At 41.1% G+C, this 20,381-nt stretch overlaps 1 protein-coding gene across 3 annotated transcripts in view; it reads right to left on the bottom strand.

The window, feature by feature from the left end:
• foxj3 (forkhead box J3) overlaps positions 1 to 20,381 on the bottom strand; it is a 91,499-nt gene that overhangs the window by 19,076 nt on the left and 52,042 nt on the right. For all 3 annotated transcript variants that reach the window (XM_084928760.1, XM_084928758.1, XM_084928759.1), the window contains exons 3-4: positions 4,502 to 4,576; positions 1,222 to 1,305 (exon numbers count right to left, since the gene is read on the bottom strand). In XM_084928760.1, coding sequence (XP_084784886.1) covers positions 1,222 to 1,305; positions 4,502 to 4,576 — 159 coding nt within the window. The remainder of the gene's footprint in view (positions 1 to 1,221; positions 1,306 to 4,501; positions 4,577 to 20,381) is intronic.

Genomic DNA, 20,381 nt, shown 5'->3' with positions numbered 1-20,381 from the left:
CAAACACATACCATATTGATGCACACGTGCAACCCCTTGTCTTGCAGTATAGGTACACTGTTGTGAGAGATAACTCTGCTGTGGCTGTCTCCCAAAACTGCTTACTGTAAGAGGAATGTCTGCAAATTCATGCTAAACATAAATGAGATTTCACAAACTCTCAATTTCACTGTGTGAGACCCTTCAAGGAAGCCTTTGTAGACAGGCAGGGTCTGGGGGGGTCAGTTTACGTGTCCTACAGAAAACAGAGTCCTCTTCGCTTTGTGCGTGCTTTTGTGTCACACTCAAAAAACAAAGGTACTAAAAACACTAAAAACAAGGCATGCTTTGTGTATCTAAGATCACACACCTGCAATACCACAGTTTGTTGAATGAATCTGATAGTATTTGGATGCCGTGAGGCAACTACATAAACAGCATTTTAAGCTTAATGGAGTCTATGTGCTTGTGTATGTGTCTGGTAGAGACAATAGTGTGTGTGTGTGTGTGTGTGTGTGTGTGTGTGTGTGTGTGTGTGTGTGTGTGTGTGTGTGTGTGTGTATGAGTCTCCCTCGCCAGCTTGGGGAATTTCTCTTCATCGTAGCCCCTGGTCAGCCACATTGTGGAGAAGGAAGAGACGAGAGCCCCCTGTGTTGGGATGCCCAAGGGCCAGGTCAATCTGAGCAGCTCAGTAAAAACCTGTACAGCCGTACGTTAACGGGCGGATGAAGCTCATGCATAATTAAAGACAAAAGCTCCCGCTCAGAATAGCCGCTGCACACAGTTCTGCATTAATTGATGTTTGTTAAAAAAAGTGAGTGCAAAATGTAATGTATGTAATGGTTGCCTGAGGCATAGTTTATTAATAAGGAGCCCACTTCATGACAGGCTAGCGAAGCAGCATGAAGAGGTAGTTACATAAAGTCTGGATATGAACTCCTACTGAGTCTGTGTGTGTGTGTGTGTGTGTGTACGTCTGCAAGTGCTAGAGAAAGAGTGAAGGGAAAGTGGGAGAGAAAGAAGGGAAAAAGGAAAACAACACTGAGGCAGATGCAAGGTAAAGACACAAAAAAAATATACCGAACCACACAGATATTAACGCTTTAACAAGAATGAAGGAGGAGAAGGGTGTATATGTGTGTGTGTGTGTGTGTATCTATCTATCTATCTATCTATCTATCTAAATAAATAAATAAATGCATATTCTTGCAGAGAATGTTAAGTTTCTCCTATCAGACTCACCCGCTCTCCAGACCGCGGCCTCTTCTTTGGCCGTGTAGGCAAAGCATCCTCTTTTGGGTTGGTGTCGATGGCCCAGTAAGAGCCCTGCAGACAGAAGAAAAGCCTGTGAGCTGATAAAACAGACTGCTTTCTCACATGATACTCCAGAATTTCCCCTGCATTCATTGCTGAATGGTTACAGAGCATGCAACTTTGATGGTTTGAGTATGGCTTGGGACTCTTGTCACACATCACCCCAGAATTTCATGTCATTCCCATCTTTACAGCCCACCTCTTAAATGTCAAATATCCATTAAAGTCAGGAAAAAAGTCAGACTAAAAATGGGAAAAAAGGAAAACAAACAAACGAAAGAAAAAACAAATCAGGATTAAGACATTTCCACTCTGATATCACAAACATTTTTGGCACTGAAATATACCTGCATATTCAGAACTCTTGGGCCTCATACGCTCTGTTAAAATCTGTCCTATCAGCCCGAGCCTTTATTTGAGTTGATAGCTATGTGTTAAGAGTTTGAGTGGTGTGTGGGTGGGCTTTGTTAGCAAGAAAGCCTTGGCTTTTCCTCCTCTGAGGCTGCTCCTCAATGAGAGGCTGGTGAGGGCAGCTGGTGGTGGTGAAATGCTAAGCCTTTCCTGAAGCTGTACTTCCTCAGCCTCAGGTAGTGAAGTCAGAGCGCTGCTGCCAAGGATGAAGGATCCTGCCTCAGCCCGGGAATGGAGGCAGCGCTAGCCCTGCCGTGTTGCTTTCTTCTAAGGTCTACAAAAGGCTAATCGAGGAGAGAACAGTTGGGGCTGGCTCTGGGGCTGCAGCTCGTAATTCCACAACCAGGCTGCATTATTTATCTTTGCATTCGCCCCATTTAATTTATTTTTCAATGGTGTGCCTCCTCGAAGCCAACAGCAACGCTGCTTGCAGTTGTTAAAAATGAGATTTTTACCCTAAGGCCCCGCGAGTTCTGAATTTGTTTTTAATATTTCATATGACCCCCGATAAAATCTCAATTGTCAAGAGAAAGTGAGATCAGGACCTTTAAAATTACTTCCTTAGCAGAGAGAATAATTGATATTTCTATAAGAAATTCTCTAAACAACAGGAGAGGCCATGGAACAACTGTATTTCAAGTATCTACACAATAATGCAGCATACAAAATAGCCTGCTCTTGTTAAATTTAGCAAATCTGCCATTTTTGCATAAATCGCTGCTGTGACTGTTAAAATAAAAATCCAGGCTTGGTCTATATTCATCAGGGGTTAAAATTATAACTCTTTATATGAGTGTGAGGCTTTGGGGTCAATTAGTATTTTCCTGGGGGGGATTCACAGCACAATCAGCACAAGATACAGGCTGCTTTAAAAAAAACAAAAAAACAAAACCCTTGTTATATGCAAAGATGAGAGAGTCTCTAAACGTAACTGCTCTCTTTCTGAGAGCTGAAATGGGCAGGTACAGATGTTTCAAAATTAAGTGTCACACAAAGAAAGCCAAGCTCTGTGGTGTTTCTCTTAATTAGGGGGGGAACAACACTTTAAGTTAACCCTCATGGGAGGGGAGTTTTTGCATGTTCCAACACCCACCCCCAGAGACTTGGCAGCAAAAAAGAAAAAAGCATATAAAGAGTCATTAAATTATTCACAAATATACAGCACAAAAAAAAAGAAAGAAAGAAAGAAAAAGAAAAAATGTAGCAATGCCAAGTGAAGTGTATCCTTGGAGTCTGGGGCAACAACAGAGGAAAGCCACACTATTTCTGCAGCAATAAAACAAAGGCAGCTGTAAAGATTTTTTTCAAGATCCTGATAACACAGGTACACTACCTGTTCTCTTCCCCTCAATGACGCAGCTTATTTTCATACATCACCATAAATTATGTCACCTGCTTCCCCTTTCATACAGGAAAGACAAACAAAGAAAGTACAGCGGCGATCCTTGCAACTCCAGGCTGAGACATAAGACCAATTAAAAGGAAGACTACTAACAGCAGCCTTCACAGGCTACATTTCTACCTCTGAGGTAGACACAGTGTGTGTGTATGTGCGCGCGCATGTGTGCGCACATGTACAACAACAACAACTGTCATCTCTTACACCATCTCAGAGACAGACACAGAGCGACATGACTCTCCTATCTCATCCAACCAGCAGTTCTCATATTCCTGCCACATTACAATATTGATGCAACATATCAAGAGCGGCTAGCGCCCCTTTGAAGTTGTCTTCGGGGGGGAAGGGAGTGAGGAAAATTCCAAATTAAACATTAAGGATGTGAGCATGTTGGCCATGCATTTGGAATGGGATCCATACAGCAATAGATTATTTTGTATTTAGTGGAGCAGCTCCCAGGAGTGTCAATATCAGAGGATTACAGCAAAACATGAAATTAGCATTCAGTCCCCATCCTCTACACAGCTAGGCGTAGCTCTTCGTGTGTGTGTGTGTGTGTGTGTGTGTGTGTGTGTGTGTGTGTGTGTGTGTGTGTGTGTGTGTGTGTGTGTGTGTGTAATTATTTGTGTGGTTCTTTAAGCATATGTACCGCACGCTCTGACATTTCCAGGATGATCTAGGTTATACCACATATGGCTACACCTATGCACACCATCACATACATTTTGGCCTAAAGGCTCGCTATTCATGAACAACAAAGTTTATCAGCAATTGCTTCATATCAGGTTGATGTTGCGAGAGATAGATTGTGAAGAGAAGGAAGTTGAAAGTGCGGGTGGTCCTTTTATGAATAAAATGTCAGATTAACCTGGAATAAATCTTGCAGAAAACAAAAGTGAAAGGCAGAGGCCTGATTTAGTTCTTGTTTTTTCTCTGAGTAGGTTCAGCTTCACTTGGAGTAAATACTTGATGGATGGCAGATTCTGGGAATGACCTAACTTGTACCCTGTTATGGCCCCATTTCTACCAGTCTGGCTTCTTCTCCTCACCCACATCTGTTGTCTGTGCCAGCACAAAAAAAAAAAAAGAAGTAGGAAAAAAAAGAAAAGAAAAAACTAGCCTCCCCTTATATTTGAAATGCAGTTATGTGGGGGTGGGAGGTTCATAATAGATTACGAGCATTCCATGCATTTCCAGACTGTCAAGAGTCCTGGCAGGAATTCAAAGGTAATATTTTTCTGCCAGAGATAGCACGATACACAACAGAAAAATGCTGTAATAGTGAGTTCTGCGAACTTAGGGTACTTGCTTAAAATTTTAAATATTGCATTTATTTGGCTTGCAATTACATGCAACCATAGGTGTCTGCAATTACCAGTTGATGTTTTTAAGTCTCACCTTTCCTGGGTCATCTTTGGAGCGAGGCACTTTGAGAAAACACTTGTTCAATGACAGATTGTGCCGTATTGAGTTCTGTGGGGGGAAGCAGAGGGAGAGAGAAAAAAGGTGAGGTGAGTTAACATATCAAAAATAAAGAAATAAAAAAATACAAATAGAAATCAGATCACATTAACAAGTCTGAAATATGTAAATGTGAGCAATATCACTTGTAGCGGCAAAAAGCAACTTGTTATGAACCATTTAGGTTTAGTCACCGCTCCTGCTGCTGTTTCAAAGCCATCAGATCTGGCTCACAACCATGTCTGGATTCATGTGCAGGAGATCAAATTTATGTACAATACCACCAGGACATACTATCTTTCATCACTGTCCAACAAACTGCATTATGGTTGCACAACATATCAAATTCCACCGGCGCCAAAAATAGGAGCCAGAAGGAATCCCACACTGGGATGGTTGCTGATAGCGGTGCCTGATATTAATTAATGCTTCAGCGGGCTCCTGTGGGGGCAGGAAATAAATTATGTAGATCATTCTGAAAGTTAACTCATTACAGTGTTACAAGCTACTCCACAGTGGTGAAGAGGGAGGTTCATCCAGCTGCCTGATAGGGGAGGCGAGGTGGGCTGAAGTAGCCACAAGGGCTAGAGAGCGATGCTCCAGGCCTGGGTTAACCACCAGCAGTAAGGCCCTCACATCCAGCTGGAGCCAAACCAGCTGAGGGCTTATAAGAGCCAATGGATGCACACGTTTCTCCACTCCACTTTATGGAGTGGTATTGACAGATGGTCACACTAAAAAGCTGTAGGATTCTCTGATGAGTTTAGTGGATGCAGGAGATAAGCTGAGAGAGGGGCACAGGCAGAGAGAGAGAGTGAAAGACCCCTAAATGCAAAAGATAGGAGCTGCTTGTTCAACACCAAAGGCAATTATACCACAGGAGGGATGACAATGGCAGGCTGGTCGTAATGCTGCCAATCCTGCTCGTTAAATAATCCTGAAATGCCCGTACAATCCAGGAGAAGATTAATGCTTTTTTTTTGTTTTGTTTCCTCCAAAATAAAATATACATGGGAAACTGTCAGTGGAGTGAAAATAATTCTGCCCTTGTGTCATCCACAGGCGATGTCCGGACCTAGCCCTTAGGCCAAGAAAAGCTCCTTTACGACTGAGCCATGGTCAAACTGTAAACTCTGAGCTGAGCTCTGCTCCCTTTGCACCACTGGCTGGTCCAATATGCCAAGGACCCTGTGGTTAAACATCCCCTAGCCATAGTCAAGGCTCAACACTTTTCTGACCCTACACTGGAGGAATAAATTTCCCACTTAAGTTGGGACAGCAGAGTCAAAGCCCTTACTGTGCCACAGGCTAAATGAGAACTTTCCAGATTACATCTTGACACTTAAAGTTATGACTTCTTTCTTTTCTTTTCTTTTCTTTAAGTGCTTGTGCTGTAGCACTACACTTCAAATTTATGAGGACATACCAATCTTCTGTATTTACAATAAATCTCATTGGACAAATGTGCAGGGTACTCTCTTAACACAACAGTATTATGATCCTCTTCTCTGCTTCACCTCTGGTCATACAGCGTATTCCAAGCAGTCCTGGTTTCACTAAAATATGCCCAAAAGACTGCTTAGTGTACCCATACTGCTTTTTCTAAAAACGGGGAAGAAAAAGTCTCACTGACAGTATTTGACTGTAACAAACGGAGCATGAGGATGGTCAGGAGAAAATACGATTGCACTGAAGCTATTCTGACACATATTGTCTTTCGGTTCAATACAGCTGAGACAAATTCAAGATGGTGTTCATCTCTGCGAAGAGAAGAGCAATCCTATAGGACAGTGTGTGAAATATGAGTGAGGGTGGAGTATCACCCAAATACCTGAAGGAAAACTGAAACTCTCGAGACAAAAAGCAACAGTACAGAACACAATGGTAATAAGAGACACATCATTCACAGGCAGGCTGTCCCACACTTGCACGCAACACTGTTGACTGAAAAATTCAAAACAAGAGACTATCAAGTGTAAAAACTGTGTTCTCCCTCCCAAAACAGGCACACAAAAAATAACCATCTAAATCATGAACCTCAGAACCCAAAAACACTCACTGCAGAAACATATAAAACAGAGAAATCATGAACTGTATACAATGGAATCAGAATATTTGACAAAATTATGGTTTATTAAAATCACTCCATGCCAAAAACTTAAATTTACTACAGGAAACAAAAGACAATCATTCTGTTCTGCTCTCACACACCAGAATAAATTAATGAAAACCTCTCAAACCGCAGCATCTTGTGGTCACGCCATTATCAGGTCTTCAAAACTACATGCAGAAGCATTCAGGGTTTCACTGTGATCAGACCCATTATGTGGTCTGAGTGAAATCCAGTTGCATGCTACACAAACGTGCACTGATATGATGCTGGAAAAACTAATCTTAAGAATCAGATCTAAAAAGTCACATAGACTTGACCAACTTGCCACATACGCTGAGCAGTAGTGAGAGCAGCCTGATGGCCAGCAGAGGTTTTACTGAATGACTGTTTTTCCTCTCAGGTGCTCATCGCAGCCCAGCTTGTCTGCACAGCCTCTAAGCAACAGCACCGTTATAAAAGGCCTTGCCCTTTTGGTTGCAATTTGTCGCTTGCCTTTTCATATTTCGACTTTGGTCAGGATGAATAAAACAATGCGCATGCATAGTGGATGGTGACAAACACATAAGAAGTTCCCCACTTAGCCAGCCCATGCCACTTTAAAACCCCGAGACATGTCCAACAGGGGAGAGTGTGAGCCGGGATGTGTGTGATGCAAGCTCTACAATGCCATACACCCTTAAGTACCTAAAACCATTTTTCCTTCACAGCTTCTGTGTTTGCGTGTGTCACTTTGATGCCAAGGAGCCAGAAGCAGTCTAACTCACACAGAAAGTTGGCTTTATCCATTAAGGACCTTCTACTGGGCCTAAATCATTGATACAGTCAAGCGTTCAAAGCCTGCTGTTAAATCAGAAGTTTAATTTTTAATGAACTGCTTTAGACACATTTGTCTAAAGCAGAAACCACCAGGCTGCGGGTCATACGCAGGTGAGGGGCTATCGGAACAAAAGGGGGGATGTTATAATATTACAACAGCACAAGAAGAAAAAGCTAAACAAAAAACACAGAAAAGACAAAAGTCACTGTATTTGATAGATCATAGCTTCTTTGCTAATGGGAAGATTGAGTGGGGAGGAAGACAACAACAGGCTGATGAAAAATTACTGCCAATTACCACTAACATACTTTTTCATAAACAGTATGTCACTGTTTGAGCTGCGGATACTGAGATCTACCATTCAGGTCTTTACTTTTAGACAGTGGGCTATAAGTTGGTATAAAGACATAAGTGGCTCAACAGCAGAGGGAAATAAAGTAGGTGGAAGAGGTCAGAGGGTGTTAACAGTTGTACACAAAGTGAGTCAGACAGAGCTCACTGCAGGGGTCCTGCCCAAGTGCTGCCCAGCATCTACCTGCAGCCCCCACAGAGCACTTCATATCCAACCTCAGTACAAACCTGTGTCTGTGTGTGTGTCCATGCATGTGGGATGCCTCCTACACACCTAAGAAAGAAAGAAAGAAAAAAGAAAACCAACACACACACACACACACACACACACACACACACACACACACACACACACACACACACAGGAACGTGTCTCCTAACAAATGGCGGTGATTTAACACACCAGGACAGCAGTGGAGGCGTAAGCAGCGCCACCCTCGCTGTCCCCCCTGCTGAGGAGCGCTGCAGCTCAGCAGAAAGGACCGCCAGGGGAAAGTAGGTCAGGCTGACCTCTGCGCTCGGCGTGTCAAACGTTCAAAGTGAGCTAAAGGGACAGGCCATGTCAGAGCCCTGCTCCTCACAGCTGGGGAGGAGGAGCCACCCCGCGCACATGGTCAGGGACCCAAGGGAGCAGACTCGGCATGCTGGGACAGACATGCGTATGCACACATACCAGTTATGACACAGGGACGAACACAGAGGGAGAGGAAGAGTCACACTGTGCTCCAGCATCAATAAATCAATGCCACTGTATGGGCCTTACTAGTTTCAAACCATCTTTCTATAACTTTGAGCTTTTAGACAAAAAACAAAAGTGGAGGGGGGAGGAAAAAAGGGAAAAATGAATTGTATGTGGGCTCTAACCAACCAACACTCTGCCCATTCTTCTGTTTCCCACAACTAACAACAAAGACATACTAGAAAGTGCATTTTCTGAAGAAACTGCAGTGTGAATGCTTGAATCTGAATGTATGCACTGAAATGAATTAATTGCTGAATTTTAAGTTAAAAATTTTGAATGAGATAAAAAAAACTGAATTTAATCTGAAAACAAAAGTGCTGAACTGCTAAAAGCTGAAGGTTACACAGAAGAAGAAGTTGGAAAATAGCTGAAAATGTTTTAATTGTAAATTAGAAAAACCTAAGAAATGAGAAAAGAACATTTAGAGTCAGAAAACATCTGAATGAATATTAAAAGTTCATATTCTTTGAATCACTGAATGACTAAAATGTGATCCCTCCGCTTGGATCCACACAGTTTAAAAAATGTAAAAGTCTGAGCTTTGAAAGACACGGTGTTGGAAAGAGAACAACGATGGTGACATTTTGAGGGTAAAATGATGGCTGTAGAGCAAACACTGTGGACACAGCAGCAGTTTTAAAAAAGATTTTAAGATAAATTCCCCCCTCCTCTCACTCTAGCAGTTGAGCTGTCTCACTCTAGCCCCAACATTCCGTCCCATACACACCCATTATAAACTCTGAAACGGGTGGAAAAACATCATGAAACTGGAACTGAAGAAAAAGTATAATAGATATTGAAAAGATAAATACAAGTTCATTAGTTGAATGTCTTGTCTTCGTTTTAAAGTTTGAATGGTGGCTCTATGTCAACGTATGTGGAAGTAGTAAGAGTTTAAAAATGAGTGAGTTGAAGGAGAATTTGAAGGGTCTCTCCATTGAAATACATGGGAAATTTTTGTTGAAAAAAGTTAAATAAAATTAAAAATATAAATGTTAAAAATGAGAAAAATAGAAGCACACCATTCCAAAAGAAGAGGAATCTAATGGTGTTTGAATGGTTTTTCTAAGTTGAACGGTTTTGAAGGAGTTAGCATCCAAAAAACGTACGGAAAAATAATAATAATAAAGATTCGAAGAACAATACCGTGAATGCTTTTACAAGCATTCACACTAATTAGCCCATTTCTAAGTTTATCCGAAGCATTCCAGAGACCAAGTGAGAGCTGAGATGACCTGGAGGTGCTCTTAAAGTGTTTCGATTAAACTCCATCGGAGAGAAACTTAAATGCTGCTGGATTTGCTGCCTTTGTGATCAAAGTGTTCTCTGTAGCATTGCAGTTTGTGGGAAAATAAGCGGGGGTAAACGTTGTCAGGAGCCAGTGGTTAAACATTACAGTGACCTTCATCACAGTGGCTGCTCATAAAGGCAAACATTCCCAATAAAAAATAAAAAAATCATTCCAGAGTTCAATTTACATTTTTACAAAAGAGCAGGTCTTCAGAGAAAACGTAAAAGCATGCAGTTTCAAGCTGAATGTAAGGAGAGGTTAGTTCAGGTGACACTGCCTACGCATTCCCAGCATCCTTCCAGTTTTAAGTTTATCCCATTTTGTATGAAATCAACATGTCTTTTCACATTAACAATGAAAAAGAAGACAGAATGTACCACAGGGCTTTTAGAGTAGGAAAAAAACAGCCATGTAAAAATACTATTCAGGCCTGTTGCCACATTTAATATCTTGTATGAAGCATCTGTACAGAAGAGGGAGAGGAGAACGACAAATCAGACAAACTAAAGCAAACACCCTTGCAAGTACTATCGCTAAAAAGATGGGACCTCAACCTCTGACTGACCTGTTGCCAAGTCTGAATGACGAACCAATACAAAAGACTTGAGCTATTGCTGAGATGGATGCTTCAGATCTGTTCAGAAAGAGAGAAATACGATCTCTTGGGTGAATGAATTGTAAGAGGGAGGGAAATAGCTGGTTATTGAGTGGATGAGTGAGTAAAACAAATGGAAAGAAGAGACTTAAAGATAGACCACATAGCTGAGCACAGGTTGGTGTACAGCTGAATTAACCAGAGCTTTTGCTGAAAAGAAGGGCCAATGTCATATTAAACAGTAGCAAAACAGCACAATTTAATAACCGTGTATATAATATTCAATGTGGATGTCCATCTGAACAATAAAGCATTTCTTTCTTCAAGCATTTGCTACGTGACCACAATCCTGATGTCTGCACTCAATACCACGTCAGTAAAATGACTGGCAAAATAAAAAACTCCAATTCTGCTGAAAATGAAAAGGAATTAAAAAATACATGATATTTAAAAAAATAAAATAAAATAACAGAAAATTCATCAACAATTGCAAAGCATATTAGAACCTGAGTTTCCAACAAAGAGGACAAAATGAGTACTGAAATTATTTGCCAACTAATAAAAAACAAATATTGAAAAAAATAAATGTTTTTAATGATAAAAAGGAAGATTTCGCAAATGGGGTTGGTAGCATTGCAAAATATATGGTAACCTGACTCTTTTTATCTTTAATATAATTTAATATAATGTCATGTAATGAGCATTCTCATCATTTGCAAACACGTAGCGAAAGAAAACAAACAAAAATAATCGGCATGTTTATTGATAATTAACCTAAACCCAGTTTATCGCTGCAATAAATACCATTGTGTTACATAAAGGGTGTGTAACCTGCTGCTCTGGAGCCACATGTGGTTTTTTTCTCCACCACCTCCACTGGCTCCCTGTGACATCCATTTAAAAAAACAAATACTGAACTTGCCTTAAGTATGGAGTTCACGTTCAAAAAAAGAAAAAATATGGAGTAAAACAGAGAAATAAAGAACAGTGCATTCACTGCCAATGCTTCCTGGTATTCTCGATGTGTAATCAGACTTTTGCTAAAATTAAACTAATACTGCCCACCCCTCACTTTTACTATTTTAAAGCTATTAGGATAATAACTGTTTCATTTATTATCAAGTACAGATTGCACTTGCTTGGCTACTTTTAATTTGATTCATTTTCACAAACGCAGGCAAGACTGATAGTGACCTGCATAGCTTTATATCTGTTTCAAAGTAGGCCTGTATGTGCCAATTTTAGTGACCCTATTGATTTTCTTCCTCCACGTTACAGTTGTTCTTTTTGGTAGTAAACACAACATAAAAAGGCAAACTATTTTCATTGTTTTATAATATTCTAAATGGAAAAAATAGAACATTGTAAACTAGCTGTAGTTAAACAGACCGTGTCGCCTCCATCCTAAGGCTGAAATGTGAAATAATTTTTTTTTTTCTGGTCAAAAATTGCTCAAAACTGGCTCTACTGATGTTGCTTGCCCCTATATAAAACAAATATCAGAACACAATAACATTTCACATTGTAGTACTACTGGTGTTGAAGCAATTTCCACGTTTGCCTAACAAGCAGAAGATCCCCGGTTCGATCCTAGGAGGAAACAAAACCATTTGCGGTCACAACAGGAAGCGCATCCACATGTAAAAATCTACCTTGTGACAAGGTAAGACCCAAAAGTAGCTTTTATTATATAAACTTTTAATTCTATTTGAGTCAAAAACCTAATATACATAGTATTTTTCAAAAATACAATATGCATGCATTTAAGATATGCTGTGGCAGATTTTACTACTAGTACTACTACAGCATGAGGACTGAATGGGAAGGAAGAAAGGAAAAAAGAAAGAAAATGGGTGACAATAAAGAGCAGTAAGAAGTGATAACACAGCTCAAAAAGAAGGAAATGGGAAGTGAATCTGTACAGAAACAGTAATACACACACACACACACACACACACACACACACACACACACACACACACACCATCATGTACGCACACAGGTAGATTACTGTATTTTTAGGCCTTTGTTATTTCATATGGACCCTGTGACATGCCCACCAACACAGAACATACTCCTCAGCCTCGGGGATCTGCACCGAGGCCACGAATGTAGCACCTTCGCTGTCTATTTGTAGTGGGTGTGGGAAGGCATGTGGGATGCCACAGCATTTGCTCAGCTAGGCACTGCTAAAAAAATGCTTAAAAAAAACATTCTCGGACACACATACACAGGTAGAAGAAGGTAGGTTCGTCCAGGTGCACCAGATGAATCAGCTAGCTACAGTAGGAGAGCTGTAGCCTTAAGGATGTTGAAACAAGGTTCTTGTGATTGATTTGATGAAAATCCGCTATGTGATGACAACGGAGCTGTATTCTTCACTTTCAGCGTTCTGAACATTAAAACCGCCACCCCCCCTCCTGTTTTACCCCAGACCCTCAAAGAAGTGAGACAAACATTTGCTTTGCTAGCGGCTGTGAAGTTGAGTCTTTGGCTTCAGTGACACAAGAATTTTCATTAAGCACCTATTACAGACACATCTAATTCTATTTAGCTCTACCTAAAGCCTTGCTGAGTACAATGACCCCTCCCTTGCTGACACTATACTGTCAGACTCAAGAAGACTGCCAACACAAGCCGCCCAACACACTGCGAAGCTCTCTTACATCTACCACAGCTACCAAGAGACCTAAAGCCCACACTCAAATACCAATGAAGTCAACTATAACGATTTTCAACTCATTTTTTTAAAAACCATCTTCAAAGGAATTTGATCTGCCTCCCTTGGCATCTAGTAGTAATGTGTTGGCATGCTGGGCTTTAAATCCCTTAGTCTCTGATCTTTACTCACTTGTATGTACTTTTAATAAAAAATGAAGAGTGTGCTTGCTTGCCACAGAAAAAATACATGCCAAGGTGAAATCTGTCATAAATATAATAACCTGTTATATAGTGGTAGGAGATCGTTGCAAGTCTATGTCCATAACGCAGAGGAAAGAAAAAAAAACAAAAGAAAAAGGCACACAAGAACAATCTAAATGATGACTAACTTTTGCTATCTATACTCAGGTCATCTAGTGTGGCACACTGAGGTATTATAGTAATTAAAACTCAACAGCCACTTCTGCAGAATGAGATGACACTATGGGGAAATTGTATTTTTCTCCCTCCCCTCCATAACAGTGAGCATTTGGCTAAATTAAACTCATTTTTCATTGGCAGACTCATATAATGAGGGCAATACATGCAAGAAAGAAATTAGCTTGATAAGCAATTACACGTGTGGAATCAAAAAGGACATGCTATCGCGAGTGGTGAGAACAATGACAGCCAAGGGGAGAGAGAGTGGAGAAAAAAAACAGTCCTTCACAAGATTTTGTTACAAAAGATGCTTGGACTTTAGCTGGATTTGAAACACAATTAATGAAGGTAACAATAAAAACAAAGAAAGAGTGGTAGAAAAAAAAAAGTGAAGGCTGTTAAAGTCCAGCACGCCTATCTACAACAACATTAGCCTGTGCCAGGCCACACTGGACCCAGCTGTCTGCATATTAACCACACATTAACCAACGAAATGAGCACACAGAAGAAGCTTTAGCTTACCTGCTTATTCTGATAGCTTGGCTTCATCTACAACACCAAGGAAGCAAAAGCAATCCAACTTTATCTGCCAAGTAATTTTGCTGAATGTAATCCAAGGATACTGCATCCTATAGAGCTCAGACAATAGGCTGAGCCAACACAAAACCCCCATAGTTCTCCAGTGGCATATAAGAAGTTTATGAATGCTGCACCAAGGATGTTCGCTTTTCAACAGACGCAGAGGGGTTAGAGACCAAAAGCTCCAATATAAATGTTCTGAACTCAATCTCACTCAGGCACTTGCACCCACATTCCCTTTTCTGACTCTGTATGTGTGTGTGTTTGTTCCCTTTAAGGCTAACCTTGGAATGGACCTACAGAAATTAAAGGAAAAAAAACAACAACTTCTGCATTATTTTCTAGGTGCACTCGAGGTTACAGGCCTGGCTTGAATGCTGCGTTTGAAATTCGAGCATTCCCCTTATAAATTGGGAGGCGGTCACTGCAGATTTGAAAAGCTGTGGGGGAAATTTTCACTTAATGCAACACTGAATGGCAGGTCACACTACAACAAAAGTCCTGAGCCACTCATATGAGGCCTATTTGATCACAGTCCCTCAGAGAGCTATCTGTCTTTGTCTCACTTTCTTTTTTCCTGCCGATATTTGTACCTCTCCTGCTCTGTCTCTCTCTCTCACCTCTTTCTCTTTCTGTCTCTCTCTCTCTCTCTAGCATGCTCAAAACCAACCGCACACTGTCAAAACGCTTTGCACAACCTCTAGTGTTGCTGCACTTGCCACACTACTGCAGGGTGCAGAAATGTAGCATGATTCCATTAAGTGGATTATTTGAGAACATCTCTGACCTTCGACAGGATTGTCATTGGCAATGAACCAGGAAGAATTATGAAAAAATGATGATGGGTCTGACCTCTTTGGAAATTGGCAGGACTGAGTGATAGTAAACAGAGTTCAGCAGCAAACCAGTCGACACAACACAGAGGCTCGAAAAAGAAAGTTTGAGACATGACAAGAGTAAAAGCATGCCAAGAAAATAAAGGTTACGCAAAAATATCTACAGAAAGGAATCAGGAACCTGGACTGTCTAAGGCTACGTTCACACTGCAGGTGAAAGCACATCAAATCCGACTTTTTTGACTCTATGCAACCCATATCCGATCATGGTATGACAGTGTGAATGGCACAAATCCGATATTTTCAAATCCGATCTGGGTCACTTTCGTATGTGGTACTGAATCCGATACATATCCGATGTTTTAGAAAGCGACTGCTGTTTGAACGGTCATGTCGCATTAAATCCGTCTTTTACGTCACTGACACAAGACAGACGCCAATTATCAGCGCCGGAGAAGCGCCTGAGAAGACATCGCGAACGCTTCCTGGCCATCCAGTGTAGATGTTAGTGAAACTGTTGGGAAGACAACGTTGGAGAAACGTGAGCATGTTATTTGTACTGTATAATCTACAGATTCTGACAGAAATTTCCAACTATCCTTTGAAGCACCGCTCCTCTCTAAAACAGCAATAAGGATAATTATTAGGCCATATGTAAGTAACAGAATAACTTTATAACTTTTAGCAAAATTGGGAAACGTAAAGTCCGAAACAAGTCTTAATATTAAGGGCCATCAGTCAAACAATACTGTTTGGTCTGGGTCTAAACAGAGCGCGTTGTGTGTGACGTCTTCTTTTGCGCATGCGGGCCGCTTTGAGGGTTCACACTAGAGCACGTTTGCTTTTACATTTTATTTGTAGTGTGAACAAGCAGACAAAAAAAAAAAATCTGATTTAATCAAAAAATCAGAATTGAGCATTAAGACCTGCAGTGTGAACGTAGCCTAAGAGGCAATCAAATGGGTTCATTAGTTTTATGGCAGTGTCACTGTACCCTGGATAAAAATATTATTAAAGTGATAAAAAAAATTTAATAAAAGAATGGTATTAGACATGCTCTAACATGGTGTACTTATTTTGTATTTTATTACAGTGATCAATGAGAAATCGAATAAAAATGATGACCACTCTGGTTAACCGAGGCTTAAATCTGATAAATATTCTAATCATTTAATTTTAAATAAGTAATGCACATCTGAAAAAAAAAATCAGACCAATTAAATGCAGCTTACATTTGAGTATTATAGGTATTTTACTTTAATTCTTACAATGACCCATTCAAATGTGAAATTATATTTAATGGTATTTCCTTTACAGCAGTCCAAGTATGCTTACTGCTTAAAGGTTACAACTGATAATTAAAGATAAAGATATTAGATAAATCTAATCCCAGTCTCTGCTCTAGCAGGTAACAGATGGACAGTTTGATTTCCTACCAAGGCAATTTCGTGAATTAAAATGATAAAAATTTTAAATAAGCGCGAGAAGACGTCGGGAAGTTTTAGTGAAGGGTCATTTTAAAAATCACTGTTACCATATGGCTCAAACCTCGTCTGTCTACTGACTCTCACACACTTTATGTCTGAAGTCATCACAAATTATGCCCAGCCTTAAGGAAACAAAAATAATTGACAGATTCTCAAATGGAGAAAAAGATGTAACGCATAACTGTAAGCGTGGTCACTCGAGACAAAAATGGGAAACTGGTACAGTACAGCCTGACATATCAGCAAAGACAGCCGCCTTGCTCGCTGCTGTAAATTGAGTGTAGTTTTCTGAGCGACAATGGCTCGCGCTTTTCTCCTGTGCTACACAGGGCGCTCTCACCCCCCTCTTCCTCCACCACTGCAGAGGCAGCACAAGGCCATGAAAGATTGGAGGCAAAGTGACGTCCTCCGGTTTATCCTCCCTGAAAGCCTTCGCATGCTCTCAGTTCCACATGAGGGATCTGATGAAAGCCGTTTGTCAGTACGCCACTTAATTATCAGCCAGAAGAGGAGCCTCTGATGCTATCCTCTGACAATGGCTCACAGCAGCCTGCTGACTACAGTGCCCACTAACAATGAAGAACTGACTGCAGCTACTAATGGTGACGGGGTAGTGCCAACTGTCCTCTTAAGAGTTAGACAAATTAAGTAACAGCACAGAAAGCCTTTTCTGCGCCGTTACTTCAGCGCATATTATTTTCTTCACAAGCCGATGTAGAAAGCAGCAGATTTTTCCCATCTGCAAATATAGGCTGCAAAATGCGATGCTTGGAAGATAAAATGCAAAACAGAAGTCCTACTTAAAAACACATTATATCATGCTGAGGAAAAAGACCCAAGACATTTTGACCTTTTATTGTTCCTGCATGTCTACACAAACATTATGCAGCTCATGCAGCTGCTCAATATGCAAGTTTCCATCAGACTACAAAATAAAGTCTCTTAACTGTAGTCATATTCTTTGACTTGCCAACAAAAAGGGACTTTAAGCACTGCTAATTCAAATGCAGCCATCCAGTGACTTATGGTACAGTTAAAAAGGCATGCAAGGAAGAAAATGGGTGGTGCAGTGGTTAGCGCCATTGCCTCACAACCAGAAGGTTCCTGGTGTGGAATGTGCATGTTCTTCCTGGGCCTTTATTACACACTGATACTGAAGTGTGTGACTGTGTGTCTGCTTTTGTGATAGCAGACACACGCCCTGTGATAGACTTGTGACCTCCTCAGGGTGTACCCTGCACCTCACCCTATGACACCTCTGACCTCAAGTTGGATAAGTAGTAAGGAAACTGCTTAAGAACTTATTCAACGTGAGCATGTTTGATGACTCTATTAGTTTGATATTGCAGTGTTTACATGCCAAGTGGCTAGGCCGTTTATTTCATCCTCCACTGCTTACATTTTCTTATACGGTATGTCACGCAACTTAATGTTACATTTGCTTAAATTGTCCTCAAGTATTTGAGTACACTTGTACTGTTGTGCAGTAGCCTTCCGGCCAAGTACCATTCACTGTCATCCATGTGATGCGATTCTTAGTTTTGTTTTTTGTTTTTTGTTTTTTTGGGGGGGGGGGGGGGGGTTCTGCAGTGACGAAAATCTGCAAGGGAATGGCAAAAAGCAAACCTCATTTTAAACGGCCATTCTCGCTAACAAACTCTGGGAGGGGAAAAAAGAGGTAGAAAAAAGGCCTAAGAAAAGACTTTCCTCTGCAATATGTATCAGATTTGATTTCCTTCTGAAAGGGAATCACAGACCCACCCTACAGTCCATTAGCCAAGTTAATGCAGAGCTGCCAGACTTGCTGACCCATTAATAATACATTGCAGTGGTCAAAAGAGGCCAGACACCTCCGTGCACCCCTTCATCCCTCTACACAGCCACATTAATGGACTAATTCAGATGCAATTAACTGGTGGGGAGAGGCTGTGGCCTTGCGGCTGGTGGAGCACAAGCTGAAGGGCTTAGAGCCAGGGCTTGGATTATAATCACTGTGAGCACACACATGAACACACACATTTACAAAACAATTTTGAAAGAAGCCAACACAATTAGCAGTAAAAAAAACAGTGTAGCTTTTCCTATTGAATATCCAAAGTGAAGCCACCCCTTTTATATAGGATGATCCGATCATAATACAGAAATATTTTGGCCACACCAGCAGGGCTTATATTCTGCGAGGTCCTTCCCTATAGCACATCTGCATGAGACGACAAAGCGTGAATTGCTTACGCCGCCCTGTGCTGCGACTTCGTTTCACTGCTTTCCTTTGTACGTTTGTCCATTACAGCAAGTTTCATTCAATAATGCGGCTGCGGAAACTTGCTCTTTCAGATGTGACGTTGACAAATGAGCAATTACAGGAGCGATATTCATGTGTCCCATTTGTGGCCGGCATGACCCGCGATTAGCCTTGCTGATACTGAATGGTAGACGCAAGAGCTGTGCCTGTCAATACAGGCGCCTGTGAAGGCGGCACGGCTCATTCTGGCATGTCATCCATCACCGGTTCCACTCGGCTGCCACAGCTGTGTCACCGTCCCCCTCTCGCAGACCGCTGACCCGACTGAGGACGCACCAGCAGGATGATCAAATATCGCTGCGGGATAAGAGACAACCATCCAGCTTCACTGACAAGGCAGAGGACAAAAAACTCCACCTTTTCCATACATTCTATGCGCCACAGTGACATCTTTATCAATAAACAGCTGTTAATACCAGGCAGCAGAGACACATAAAGACACGTGGCCACTTCCCTTTCATTCTACAAAACCAGGGACTGTGACGAGCAGAGTGAAGCCATTAGCTGCAGGAGACTGGCACAGAAGGTGACATGGGTTAAATAATTGCCAAAGAAGACAGAGGGTGGATGAAAGCAAATATGAAACGGAGCAACACTGGCCAGACGTATTCCCATGATAATTGCTTGCCATGGCGATTTTATCAACATGCCAATCATCCTGGCCGGTCTACTCTTTTAAAATTCCTATCAGATGTGAATGACCTACAGTCTGGGTGTAAGACAGTGCAGCTGAGCTCCCAGTCGCTCTAAATGGATGTTCAGTGGAGGGCTTACCCCAGTCAGGCTACAGACCTTTGACCATATCAGCAGTCTCAGGTTGCTTTAGGCTTTTTAAAAGGTTCCTTCTCCAGCCTCTGCTAATTACTCCTGCAGCCTCCTTCCCTTTCATTTCCAAAAAGGAAATGTGGTGTGGAGGCTACTGTACAGTGCAGGCAGACAAATTAGCTGCGAGCTTAACAGGAGGAAACCATTCTTTAGGGAGAGCAGGCTACCTTAATTATGAATTAATTACATTTTTAAAAGGCAAGTAAAAAAAAAAAAAAAAAACTTAAAAAAAACAAAAACAAAGCAAAACTCAATCACCCTCACACACATAATTGGTAAAATATTGTTTGCTTGTAAGAATTGTGAAGATTGTGGGACTAAAACTATTTTAACCTAGTTACTTTATGCTATTTATTTATGATGAAAGGATAAAAAGAGCCTCCAAGCCAACCAGTGTGCAAGTGCACATTTTCACATGACAGACATTATCCTAAAACAGACTAGTTAGCTTACAGTCTTTAGATGATGTTTGCAAAGTTTACACTGAACACTTTTTCAGAGTAAATACTCAACAAAAGTAAACTTTTAATAAATTAGCAGTTTCCGTTATGCAGGAAGAGCTCAAAGATGTGAAAAATGGGGTTTTCATAGGCCGTCTGCTGCTCCCGCTGCCAAGAATAATGGATTAATCCTGAAAGTCTACTGATGTATTGCAACTGTCTGACCAATGAGAATTTGGTTGGAGACAATGTGAGCCAACCAATTGACCAGTTGAGCTGGAGACTAGAGCCACAGAAAACTGGATTATATAATATATCCTGTATCCAGATGGAGCCAGTGAAAGCAGTGGCCGCTCTA

Source organism: Perissodus microlepis, chromosome 5 (genome assembly GCF_051167445.1).
Source record: "Perissodus microlepis isolate ML-2025 ecotype Zambia chromosome 5, ASM5116744v1, whole genome shotgun sequence".
Taxonomy (NCBI): domain Eukaryota; kingdom Metazoa; phylum Chordata; class Actinopteri; order Cichliformes; family Cichlidae; genus Perissodus; species Perissodus microlepis.
Note: the sequence above shows the minus strand (reverse complement) of the source record. Positions and strands in the feature narration are given on the sequence as shown.